Source organism: Diaporthe batatas (genome assembly GCF_019321695.1).
Source record: "Diaporthe batatas strain CRI 302-4 chromosome Unknown Contig00003, whole genome shotgun sequence".
NCBI lineage: Eukaryota > Fungi > Ascomycota > Sordariomycetes > Diaporthales > Diaporthaceae > Diaporthe > Diaporthe batatas.
In genome coordinates, this window is record NW_025408550.1 from 4926411 (window position 1) to 4938646 (window position 12236).

At 51.0% G+C, this 12236-nt stretch overlaps 3 protein-coding genes across 3 annotated transcripts; 2 read left to right on the top strand and 1 right to left on the bottom strand.

The window, feature by feature from the left end:
• Positions 1 to 1654: 1654 nt before the first annotated feature.
• KVR01_003405 (uncharacterized protein) lies at positions 1655 to 3710 on the top strand. The gene is made up of 4 exons (XM_044794012.1): positions 1655 to 1936; positions 2006 to 2508; positions 2677 to 2889; positions 2967 to 3710. Exons 1-4 carry the CDS (start codon positions 1861 to 1863, stop codon positions 3570 to 3572), a joined length of 1398 nt encoding a protein of 465 aa, XP_044648420.1. The 5' UTR covers positions 1655 to 1860; the 3' UTR covers positions 3573 to 3710.
• Positions 3711 to 3846: 136 nt separating this feature from the next.
• On the bottom strand, positions 3847 to 4931 carry KVR01_002936 (uncharacterized protein; the record flags this gene model as incomplete). The annotated part of the gene is made up of 2 exons (XM_044782560.1): positions 4708 to 4931; positions 3847 to 4643 (listed from the first exon to the last, which is right to left on the bottom strand). The coding sequence occupies exons 1-2, from the start codon at positions 4742 to 4744 to the stop codon at positions 3847 to 3849; spliced, it is 834 nt and encodes a 277-aa protein (XP_044647951.1). The 5' UTR covers positions 4745 to 4931.
• A 2838-nt stretch (positions 4932 to 7769) lies between these two features.
• On the top strand, positions 7770 to 10708 carry KVR01_003735 (uncharacterized protein). The gene is made up of 2 exons (XM_044782569.1): positions 7770 to 8663; positions 8752 to 10708. Exons 1-2 carry the CDS (start codon positions 8311 to 8313, stop codon positions 10532 to 10534), a joined length of 2136 nt encoding a protein of 711 aa, XP_044648750.1. The 5' UTR covers positions 7770 to 8310; the 3' UTR covers positions 10535 to 10708.
• The last annotated feature ends 1528 nt before the right edge of the window (positions 10709 to 12236 follow it).

Sequence of the window (12236 nt, forward strand, 5' to 3'; positions counted from 1 at the left end):
CGTGGAAAAGACACCTTGGGCACATTGTATTTTCTTTTGCCCGGTCGTGAGCCGGTCGCCGACGGTACCAATGTGCCTGGTCTGACAATTCCCAATGGCACATGTGCAGGTCGCCGAATTGTTGCCAACTTGGACCGAGCCGGTTCATGTTCCCAAGCCTTGTCTCCGAATCATTGGATAGGTATAAGACTTGCCGAAAATCAACACTGGCACAGCCCTCTACTTGGACGCAGTGTGGCGAGTTTTCCGGGTTCACAGCTTCTCAGTCCTGTCAACCCCTGTCGCGGTTGGATACCAAACTTGATCACACCCAGCATGTTGCCGTGTCCCTTATTTGCAGACGATGCTGCTGGCATAGAAGAGAGCCCTGAAATGCTTGAATCATCACATGCGATACTGCTTGTCCTAAGCCTGGCACCAGTTGACAGTAAGAGACCCCTCTCGCCACCCTGGCTAGTCGGGTTCGGAAGCATCCGCGGCTTTGCATGGCATTTCTTGAGGTCAAACCCAAAGATTAGCTTGTGTTTCAGGGACTCTTCGTTGTCATCTTGTCTTCCCCTCCCGCCGGAATAGTTTAGTGGGTACACAGCACTTGCTCGGAGCAGTGACTTTTAAGCTGTCCAACTGGTCTGAACCCTCGCACAATTTGTAATTTTATAGAGCCAGACCGTGTGGTGGGATGCAGACGATGTCAGGGAAACTTGCCCTACGGCGTAATTGGCCGGTGCCTGAGTTTAGCCCGAAGTGTGAAAGAGCGCATTGTAAGAACTCGATACTTGAGGCGGGGTCTCTGGGAAACCATACCAAAAGCTCGTGTATTGGAATAGAATATTGAGGCCACTGCACGTGGCTTAGTACTCAAGTACCTAGTCTGGGCACAGTCTGTCTGCTGCCGTGGCCCACACAGCTTCCGAATCATCCGAGGCTTCCCAGGGTTCTTAAGGTTATATTACCTCACGAGTACATACCAACTTAAGTACACAGGTCCCCAAGGAGCGGCCCTAGCAAACCTCGTCCTCCTTCCTCCCTTGACATTTGCAGTTGATATTAGTACATTAGTACCAAGGTGGACTAAACCCAGACACATCTTGGCACCTCCGTCATGATTACTAGTGGGGAGGGGTGGTCCCATGACAAGAGCCCGCTGAGAGCCAAGGCCAAGAGTGCGGAGAAAATCAGGATGGCATGAATAATGCACGTTACCTACTTCGAGGTAGGTGGCAACCAAGACCGCATTTGCATGTAGAATTGCGAGTCTCTGCTGCAGGAGTCAGAAGCCCGGGGCGGGAAAAGAATGCAGTGAGCTGAGTGAGCTGTCAGGGGACAGGAATCAGAGTCGGTTCGGTCGGTGTGGAATCGCTGAGAAGAGCGTGGTCCGACAGGTGTCTCGTATCCCAAAGCCCGTCGGCCGGCCCACTTGTTGGTTGATCCCATGGGTTTCTGGGGTAGCACCTTCGGTCTGGGCCGAGTCATTCCCACCTTAAAATGCCAAATGGAGCCTGGGTTGGATCGAATCCTGCTGAGTGGGAGAAAGTGGCAGTGCATCCTGAGCCCTGGGGACCTCGGGAGGCTGCGAGCAGCCGTCGACATCCGGTGGCTTTATTACTGTGTACATGGCTGTGTACATGGAGTGGAAGAACACAGTCAGCAAAACCTTGGAGAATGGCCAAGATCGGTAAATGTGGATACATTAATTCACCGGTGCCTGTGTCTCACTCGCTCGTCTTCTTCCCTCGTCCAACCCACAGCAGCTGGAGGAAGACACTTGAGTGAGTGGCCTCCCTCCCTCAAGTGCTCGGTCCTGATTCCAGTCGTTCGCGTGGGCCCTGGGCACAGCAACAGAATGAAGCATCGCCCACCATGATGTCAATTTTTCTCATGCTGGCATCGGCCAGTCTCGCCCTCGCAGCCCTCGATGTCGACCTCACGTCAACAGGTTCGTCCACGCCAACTGATGTGCGCCGCTGTATCCGTCGTCACTCAAGTGCTGACATGTCGTCTGCAGACTCAATCAGGTCCGCCGCCAAACAAGTCGCCACCAACCTCATGTCCTACTACCGAGGTGACCAGCCCGGCCAGGTCCCTGGCATTCTCCCGGGCCCACCTCCAGACGGCGACTACTACTGGTGGCAGGGTGGTGCCTTATGGGGCGCCATGATCGACTACTGGTTCGTGACAGGCGACACGGAATGGAACGATGCGGTAGAGCAGGGCCTCGTCTTCCAGTCCGAGTACAGCTACATGCCCAGGAACTGGTCCATCTCGCTGGGAAACGACGACCAAGGGTTTTGGGGGATGAGTGCGATGCTCGCAGCCGAGATGAACTTCCAAAATCCGCCGCCCGAGTCGCCCCAGTGGCTGGCACTTGCCCAAGCCGTCTTTAACACCCAGGCAGCACCCGACCGACATGATGAATACTGCAACGGTGGTCTGCGCTGGCAGATTCCTCCATCCAATCGTGGCTATGATTACAAGAACAGCATCGCGAACGGCATCTTCTTCAACCTCGTAAGCAATCTTTTGCGCGCAATCATTCATCCTTACCCTACCCCTTTTTCGGCCTGATCGAGCACCGCGACAGCTTCATGCACTGAGCGATGGCGTGTGGGGCAGGCACGAAGCAGCTCTCATATTTTTTTTTCTTGGCTCTTTGGCGGCTGACTCCATGTCCTGCAGGGCGCACGGCTTGCCCGATACACGAACAATGAAACATATGCAAATTGGGCGATAGAAACGTGGGACTGGATGCAAGGTGTAGGATTCATGGACGAGTCCTACAACATCTTCGACGGAGCACACGTTCAATATAACTGCACAAATATCGATAGGGCGCAATTCTCGTATAATGCTGCCGTTTTGCTGCAAGGCGCGGCATTCATGTACGATCATGTAAGCTGGGCACTGCACATGTGCCACATGTGCACCTCAAAACAACTGATGGGCGCGTAGCTGACCAACTTCCCCAGACGGACGGTTCGGATCTCTGGCGCGGCCGCGTCCAAGGCCTGGTCAATCAGACTATCAACATCTTTTTTGCGGATGGCCCGGCCATCGAGCGGTCATGTGAGCTCCCGGAGAGGATCAGCTGTACGACCGATATGAGAAGCTTCAAGGGATACCTGCACAGGTGGATGGCGAGCACCGCGCAGCTGGCGCCCTTCGTGCACGACCAGATCATGGACGCGTTGCGGAACAGCACCGCAGCCGCCATAAACTCGTGCACGGACGGGGTAGACAACGGGCACGGCGTCACGACGGCGACATGTGGGTTTCGCTGGACGACGGGCGACTTTGACGGGGACATGGGCGTCGGCGAGCAAATGAACGTGCTGGGGGCACTGACCAGCCTCCTATTTGACCTCCAAAGGAACGATCTTGGTGGGCCAGTGACCAACTCGACCGGTGGCACGAGCGTGGGCGACCCCAACGCGGGCGAGGAGCCCGACTACATGAAGCCCCATCCTCCACCTGAGGCAGGGGACAAGGCCGGTGCTGCAATCATCACAGTTTTGCTGCTTTCTTCCATGTTGGGTATGTTGACCTGGATGAACTCGAACCGTTTTGGAGGATGATCGAACGTGCAGGTGTCTTTACCCGGAGGCGACCTCGAGGGTTGGGAGATCATGTCCCCTGCTTGCTCATGCAATCTTCTTATGGAAGCTACCGACAAGATTACTCCTCAAAAATAGACACGAGGGTTTATTGCTTCATACTAGTAGAACCGTCTGAGCTGAGAACTTCGGTGAAAGCACTACGCTGGAGATCCACCCCCCCCCCCCCCGATTTCCGTCCAGGGAGTTACCTAGCCAATGGAGGTCGAGATGATATGAGCTCCGGTTGTGCGTGCTACCAGGACTGAATTGTGTTACTCCTTATAACTTTCCCTGTGTCCTGGTCTCTCTTTCCCTGGACAACATCCCGCACGAATTGCCCACCAACGTGAGGTTCTAAAGCCCCCATCTTGAGCAATTGCTCCTTCCCGACGCCGCCAAGCCCCGTCGCCAGGAAACCGGGGCTGATAGCCCAGATCTTGACTCCATCGTTTCGAAGGAGTCTAACCCACTCTCTCATTAACATGTTAAGCCCTGCCTTGGTGGATCGATAGCTAGTGATGGGGTTGAGTTCCTTCGCCTTGGGCCACCCCTGATCCGGCGACGCGTTGATACGGCCCAGCATGTGCGCCAGTGGCCCCCAGTTCTCAGGCTGTGTCTCAGCTATGGACGATGTCCCTGATGTCACAAACATCAACCTCGGGTCCGAGGATTTTAAAAGGAGCGGGACGGCGAGGGTGGTCAGCACTTGCGTCCCGCTCACGTTGGTGTCCCAGCTGGCGTTGAAGGCCTCGCGGATTGACATCTTGCCGTCACGAATATGGCCGTCGAAGCCGGCGCCCGCGTTGTTTACGAGGGCGTCAATGCGCCCGTACTTGTCGGCGAGGCTCGTGACGGCAGCCTCGAGGGACTCGTCCGATGCCAGGTCCACTTGCAGCCTGCTCAGGGTTGATGGGGAGCTGGTCACCTCCGTCTTCAAAGTTGCAATGGCCTCGTCACCTTTGGCGACGCTGCGTGTCCCGATGACCAGCTCGTAGGGCACGTCTGTGGCGTACAGAGCCTTAATTACCTCGTAGCCTAGTCCAGTATTGGCTTCACGCATCAATGTGTTAGTCATATCATCCACTGACATATTAACAGGGACCACGAGCCATACCTCCAGTCACGAGAATTACCTTTTTGTCGGACGACATCTTGCCTCGGTGATGCTGGTGTGCCTGCTACCGTCACAGTGGTCCGATGCCTATGTATTGTGATTTGTTGCTTGCTAGTGCCGTGCACGCAGAGGGGTTATGGAGGAGAAACATGGACGACTTATATATGCGCTCCGCCTTGATGATGCACTCGCGCTAAGATGCATCTTAACCCCGATAGTGCGAGACAATGTTGGAGTAAGCCAGAGAAGCTCTCTTGAGCGACTAAGTCCGAGGGGCGAGGTGTCGCGGCAAGGCGTGGAACTAAATCTATGGCGCGGCGGGGAACTTGCGATTCATTGATTTCAAAATTTGGGAACAAGGACGACACAAGAGAAGGTGTTCACGCCGAGGGCGTCTCGGCGAGTTTGGTATATATAAATGCGAAGCTTATTACAAATGAATGCTAAAGATTCTGCTGCGCATTGGATTGGACTAACCGGCATTTCTTTTTGACTCGTTGACAAGATGGCTCAGAATAGACTGATGCATTACTAGTAGCACTTGAGCTTGATACGGGCGTCAAGCCATTATTCATATTGCCTTTCACCATCTTGATCCATGAGAGTTAGAAACCCTAGCTAAGATCTGAAGCATCAAACCTACGCCTTAAGGACGTGGGTGCATCCATTTTCCTCTTGGCTTAATATGAGGCTCCAGTGGCATGGTTTCACATCGTCAGATTCTGATTGTTGTGCGGAATGTTCGCATATAAAACAGGGTCAACATGAAACTCGACACAGATGTATCACATGACTTGGGGTTCGAACGACGTTTCGATGTCCAAGCAAGAAAGCACCGCTTCCATGAGAGGCATCAATTGATGTCATCTTGTGTACATAGGTAGATGGTGCTGGGGCTCCAATGTTCGAAGCTCGACTCGGCTGGCCGCACATACCTAGGTATGTGCCCAACGGAGTTCTCGCCGTGCTTTCCCTCATCCTTGATCATCTGGTGAGTCGACTAGGTTTGCTCCCATCGAGGTCTCTTAGCTCTTATCGGTTGTCCAATGTTAGCCCGTCGCCCCCAGTTCGACCTTGGGGTTTGGATCATATTACTCAGTTCATGTTAACAGTATAGCTAGACGGACTGCCTACCTACCTACCTACCCAGGTAGGTAGGAAGATAAAAAAGTAACTGGCTTGATGTAATGCTCGGGATGTTTGGTGGTCATGGCCTTCTAAGGTTGCTGCGACGCATGGTGAGGTCGAGAGGCATTCTTCAGCGGCATTGTGCCAATTTCCACTGAGTTCCCACCCAGGTGGGAACTATTTTCGGATAGCTTGGGAAGCGTTCTCGGTTCTTGGTGGCGTCAATATCGCAGCAAGTGAATAACCAAGAAACACTTGGCTCAGTCGAAGACTTGGTGAAACTAATGAGGCCGGAACCGTCTCCATCAAAACCCACTCTAAGTCGAGCTCCAGCTTCAAGTGTGGTCAAGTCCGAGTCCAATGATGTTGCAATCGTGACCGTGGGGAAAATCGCGGTGTTTTGAACCCTTGTCCATATACACCTAAGGGCAAACAAACACTTAAAGTTAGCTTCCAAGGTTACTCATAAATGCCGACCGCTGGCAGAGGGCATCGGTTTAAGCTCCCCAAGGGTCCTCGTGAGAGGCACCCAGGGCACTTGAGTTGCCGGTGTCGAATTGGTCGCTGCCATCACGCCCTTTATGCTCAGGAACTGCTGGAAATCTACAGTGACAACGTCGGCTTGTAGCCCGAAAGCTAGAAGTCATAGAGAAACACGATTGCGAACATTTTCCGCCACAAGTCGATGCTTCCCGGGTGAGCATAGATACGGAGTAACAACTTCCTATGTAACGTGAGAGGGGCTCGAGACGGTTGCCTACAGGAGGACCAACAATAACATCACATGCCAAGAAGTTGATGTGTGATCTAATTTTCCGATAATTGGGACGGAGCATTTGGATATGGGGAATGAAGGCTTGAGATTGCTGGTGATTGTTCAGATGGAACCCCCACCGTGGATTTAGCTGACTCGATGGCCAAGTCCATCTTCACCTAGGACTCCCAGAGAACTATCTACAAGCGCGCAATCAACACACAGCAGAGGGGATGTTTTTACAAACTGGTTCCGAAACATATTCCTGCTCCGTCCTGGTTCGTTCTCCTTCTCAAATCCTGATGAATCGAAGATACCTAGCGAGTGGCTCGGCTCGTTAATCAGCCGGAGCGACCTCGGGAGTTAGAAACACTAGCTAGGCCCTGAAGTCATAGGGATAATAAACGACAAGCCATGCTCAGAGCACCTGAGGGTGCGGGTGCATCCATTTGCCTCTAGCTTAGTGAGCGTCGCAATGTTTGCAGATCAAGTATTTGCAGTGCCCACCCCCACAAGAATCTGAGGGGCACGCGCTAGTCAACTCGCACAATTACGCTTCGACTAGTGCAGCCCGCAGTTGCGGTCCATGGGAAGCTGTACAATGCACTTGCCTGACAACCTGAGTGCCTCGCTATACTACATGCTCGCATTGTGTTTTGTGCCTTCGGATGCTGCAGCATCCAGCCCCCCGAGGTTCGGTGACCAATTGACCAGCCAGGCATGCTGGGCATTCCACTATTATCCCATATGCACGAACTGATCAAGCACTGGCCCCTGGACTAACTGTCGATCAGTGGCTCCCCTACCAGGCCTACCTCGAGGCAACAGACACGACAGCACGATTGCTCCTGCCCTTCGATGGGGTGATCAGGGGCCCGGCAAGGGGGCGGCACCTGAGCTACTGCCGCTTTTGTCGCGAGCCCCCTACCATCAATCGATGCCATCTCCCTGGTCGATCAAGAGAGATGAAGGACGGCCCAGAATGGAAACATCACATCACATAATCCCACTCTTCTCTGCACCTGGGCACTACACCACCTGCAGATCAGTGCATCTGTGCACATCCTAGAGCATCTGCATCCCGCCTCTTGAACCCGGCACTGGCACTGGCAGACTGGCAGACTGGCTGCATGAGGGTCCATTTGTGGGGAAACAAGCATATCTTTGCCTCTGCTTGTCCCGCACAGGCGGCTCGGCGGCTCGACGACCTTCACCGGGCCCTCTCGACTGCCCCTGAGATACAGATCGGCAGCCCTCGCTGCCAATCCTCCTATTATGCATGCTCGCCAGCACAGCCATCCACGCCCTCCAGGGCCATCACGGCCCTTTTGCATCTGACATCTCTCCTCGGCGGGGCTCCTCAAAATTTGGATCTCCTGGCCTGGTGGATCGTGGAATCCGCGAGCATCGCTGCAGCTGCCCCCCCAGACCCGTCATTTCTCCATACGAGAGCTGCCAGACAGACAGCTCGCCGCCGACTTGATTCAAATACCTGCCGTGCATCGCACGGAAATGGCACCATGTTTCCCTCCTTCTTCTCCAGGCTCTCACCTCCAAAGCCAGTCCCTCTTTTCGTGCTCTGAGTTGTTTTGTGTTGAATCTTGTTTCGGGTGGTATTCCTTCGTTCAGTATTGCCCTAACTTCATCCACTGCATATTTGCAGCAGTCGTTCCTTAATCCCATACAGCACAAAACAACAACAAAAAAAAAAAAAAAAAACCATGCAGCTTGCTCAGTACGGGGCCCTCCTCGGGCTCCTGGGTTGTGCCGTTGCCAACCCGGTAAGGCCCGGCAGCGTCGTCGTTCGGTCGCCCGAGAACGAGGCCCGCGGTCTGCTCACCTCCCTACTCGGCGGCGAGTCCTCTTACGAGAGCACCTCGGAGACTTCCTACTCGGAGTCTCACCACTCGGAGTCCTCCTCCTCCTCCTCCTCTTCGTCTGAGGAGTCCTCGGGCGGCCTGCTGTCCTCTGTGACATCTTCCTCGTCCGAGTCTCACTCGTCTTCCTCGAGCTCCTCTCACTCCTGTAGCTACGACATTTCCAGGTCGTGGGAGAATACCATTCTCTACGCTGGGTAAGTTTGCTCACCACTGCTTGGCACATAACCTTTTTTCTTTTTGGAATCAATCGCTGTTCCGCCGTACTGACAGGGATTCTTGCAGTGTTGCTGCTCAGAAGACCGCCGAGACCGATGCCATCCAGCTTGGTCTCGCTTTGACCGAGGGAGCCTTCGCTGGGTCCATCGACCTCGCTGTCGAGGCTGACTTCCTCCTCAACCCTATCGTCAAGGTTGACCTCGGTGGCGTCCAGACCTACCTCAAGGTTGCCCTTGACGCCACCGCTGGTGTCTCCGAGTCCGTCGAGCTGATGTCCGACCTCTCGCTTGAGCTTGCCGTCCCTGGCCTGGCTGAGATCGGCATCGACGCCGGCTTCGCCTTGGACCTGATCTTCTCCGTCTCGGCTGCCATCGACATTGAGTCGACCTTCAACGTATTCTTCCCCGAGGGCTCCTTCATCGAGGTCAACATCTTCAACAAGGAGATCGTCAAGCAGGAGATCACCGGACTCGTCGTCGAGTCCGTTCCCCTGAGCATTGGCGCTGAGATCGACCTCTCCGAGGACATCCAGCTCGACCTGGTCCTCCGTCTGCGTACCGGCCTTGCCATCTCCTCCGAGCTCGACATCGTTGGTCTTGAACTTGGCGCGGGGGCTGAAGTTGCTATCTGGCTCGACATCTTCAAGTACACTACCACATACCGTCAGGGCTCTTCCGGCAGCGAGTGCTCAGCTGCCGAGGTTTTTGCCCTGACCGCCGGTGTTGCTGTCGAGCTCGACGTTGAGGTTGGCGAGCTTGAGCTTGGCCTTGCCCCCTCGGTTATTATCACCCTTGCGTCTTCCACGGCCACAACCTCTACTGTCACTATCGGTGAGGGTTCTCAGTCACAATGGGGCTGGCGACAATCAGCCAACAGTGGAAATGGCAACGGGATCCAGTCCGGCGCTGCTGGTAACGGCACGCAGATCGGTGGCTCTGGTTCCGGCTCTTCAGGTTCCGGCTCGGGATCGGGCTCCGACGCTTCTTCTCCCGAGGGTTCTTCGCCCAAGTCTGGCTCTGACAACAGCTCTCCTCAGGCCGGAAACAACGGACAGGGCGCCGGAAGCGGTTCTCCCACCACGACCGTCTCTCTCACCGGATCAGGGGCTCAGGGCATGACCACCAGCACTGTGACGTCGACCAACACCTACACAATCACCTCGTGTGCTGCCTCGGTCACCAACTGCCCCAACTCTTACACCCAGCAGATCGTCACCTCCGTGGTCGTCTCATACACCACCGTCTGCCCTGTCACTGCTACCCAGACTGGCGGAAACAGTGTTACTGCCATCACCGGCGGACCGTCGCCCTCGTCTCCTGCTGGCGAGAGCGCTGGCAGCGTCACATCTGTTGTGGCTACGACCCCAGCCGGACCCGTCACTGTCCCCACCCCGCAGAGCCCCGTCAGCCTGACCCCTTACGCGACTCCTTCCACCTCCACGGAGACGATCCCCGAGACCGTCCCCACCCCAGCGCCCACCGTCATCGTGACGGAGGCTACCACTGTATGTCCCGTGACTGCTACAGCTGGCGTCGGTGGCCACAAGCCCTCCGGAACTGGTGTGTTTGTCACAGCTACCGGCGTCAAGTCTACTGTTACTGCTCCCGTGTGGCCGTCCGGCGTTGCCCAGCCTTCCGGCGGCTGGAACCGCCCCTCCAACGGCACCATCCCTCGTCCTTCCGGGCCCGCCGGCAATAACCCAACCCCTGCGGTGACCGGTGGGAACGGCGCCACTCCTTCCGCCTCCGGGAGCCAGCCCTCTGTCACCGCTGTCCAGGCTTCTGGTGCAGGCAAGGTCTCCTTCGGTGTCCTGGCTGCCATTGCGCCTCTGTTCTTTGCTCTTATGTAAGGGCTTGAGTAGAGAGGTAGAATCAAAGTGGATACACCCCTTGGCATTGATGGATGTGTGAGCAGTATGAGGTTGTCATGTTGGTGTGGATACCACATGATGTGATTTAGCGAGGCGCTGCTGGCCTTCCTTTGTATATATACTTAAGTATCTATTAATGTCTTTTGTCGACCTAAATGTGCCTTGCTCATATTGCAACGTGGAACTTTACGTGTTGCCCAAAATTTACCCTAGTAAGAGGCTCACCTGGGCAGCCTAGCTACTTACCGTACCTGTGCTTCTTGGCACCCCATAAGGCTTGCACAGGTACGCAACAGTTGCTTTGTTTTTGAGATCGGATACTCGCACCTGCTAAAACGGAGGGTACACCCGTACTAGCAAACTTGAAGATCAAAGTACATACAAAAGAGCTAACGTCCACTCACCCAGCAATTATATCCACTCACCTAGTTCCCGCCGACCGCTTACCCAATACTAATTTTTTTAAGTAACTCCCTTATATTTATAAGTACCTTTTAAGTTAGCACTAAGAGACCCTATAGTATGATTTCCTTCTCCAATTTTTAATACTTTTAGTATAAGCCCCTTCTAGCACCCCTTCTAGTATACCTTTTAGTATACTTTCTAGTACCCCTTTACCTTCACCTTTACCTTTACCTTTACCATTTAATTTATATATATTTAGGTATTAACTAAGTATTTAAATACTAACTAAACGCTAAAAGGCTAGAAGCTAAAAAGGTAAAGGTAAAGACTATATTCTTTCTAGCCTTCTAGTACCCCTTCTAACCCTCTAATACTCTAGACTTCTAGCCTTCTAGCATTTAGTTAGTATCTAAACACTTAGTTAATACCTAAATACATATAGGCTAAAAGGCTTAAAAGGCGTACTAAAAGGCATACTAAAAGGTGTATTAAAAGGTATATTAGAAGGGGCTTATACTAAAAGTATTAAAATTTTAAAGAATTTTAATTAAATATATAGTTTTATATAGACCTTATATATAAATTCTTATATTAAATAAATAGTTAAAAAAAATTAGGTAAGTAAATATAATTGCTAGGTGAGTAGATATTAGCTTTAAAGTACATACCTATTTAAGTAAGTAGTTTAGCACTAAACTATATATAATTATCCTATAGAATATTTTCCTATAAAAGTTAATTTTATAAAAGATTATCTTATATAGTTTTACTTTTATTTTATATATATTTAAAGATATATTTAGTACTTTTATTTTAAAGGTTATAAAATAAAATTTTAATAAATATAATAATATAAATTAAATAATAATAATAAAATATATAAAAATAATATAAACTTTAAATATATTTAATTTAATATAAATTATTAAATTTAATTTAATAAATAATTTTAAAATTTAATTTAATTTAATTATATTTTATATTAAAATAAATAAATAATATTTTTAATTTTTATATAATTATTTTATTTAAAATAATTTATTTATTTATTATATATATTTTAATTATTATTTAATATATAATTATTATATATATTTAAATATTATTAAATATTTATAAATTTTATTATATAAAACTTTTATAATAATTTTATAATAATTTATAATATTATTTATTATTAAATAATACTCTTTTATATTAATATATTAAATAATATTTAATTAATTTAAATTAATATTATTAATTTTAATATAAATTAATTTATTAAAAATTAAAA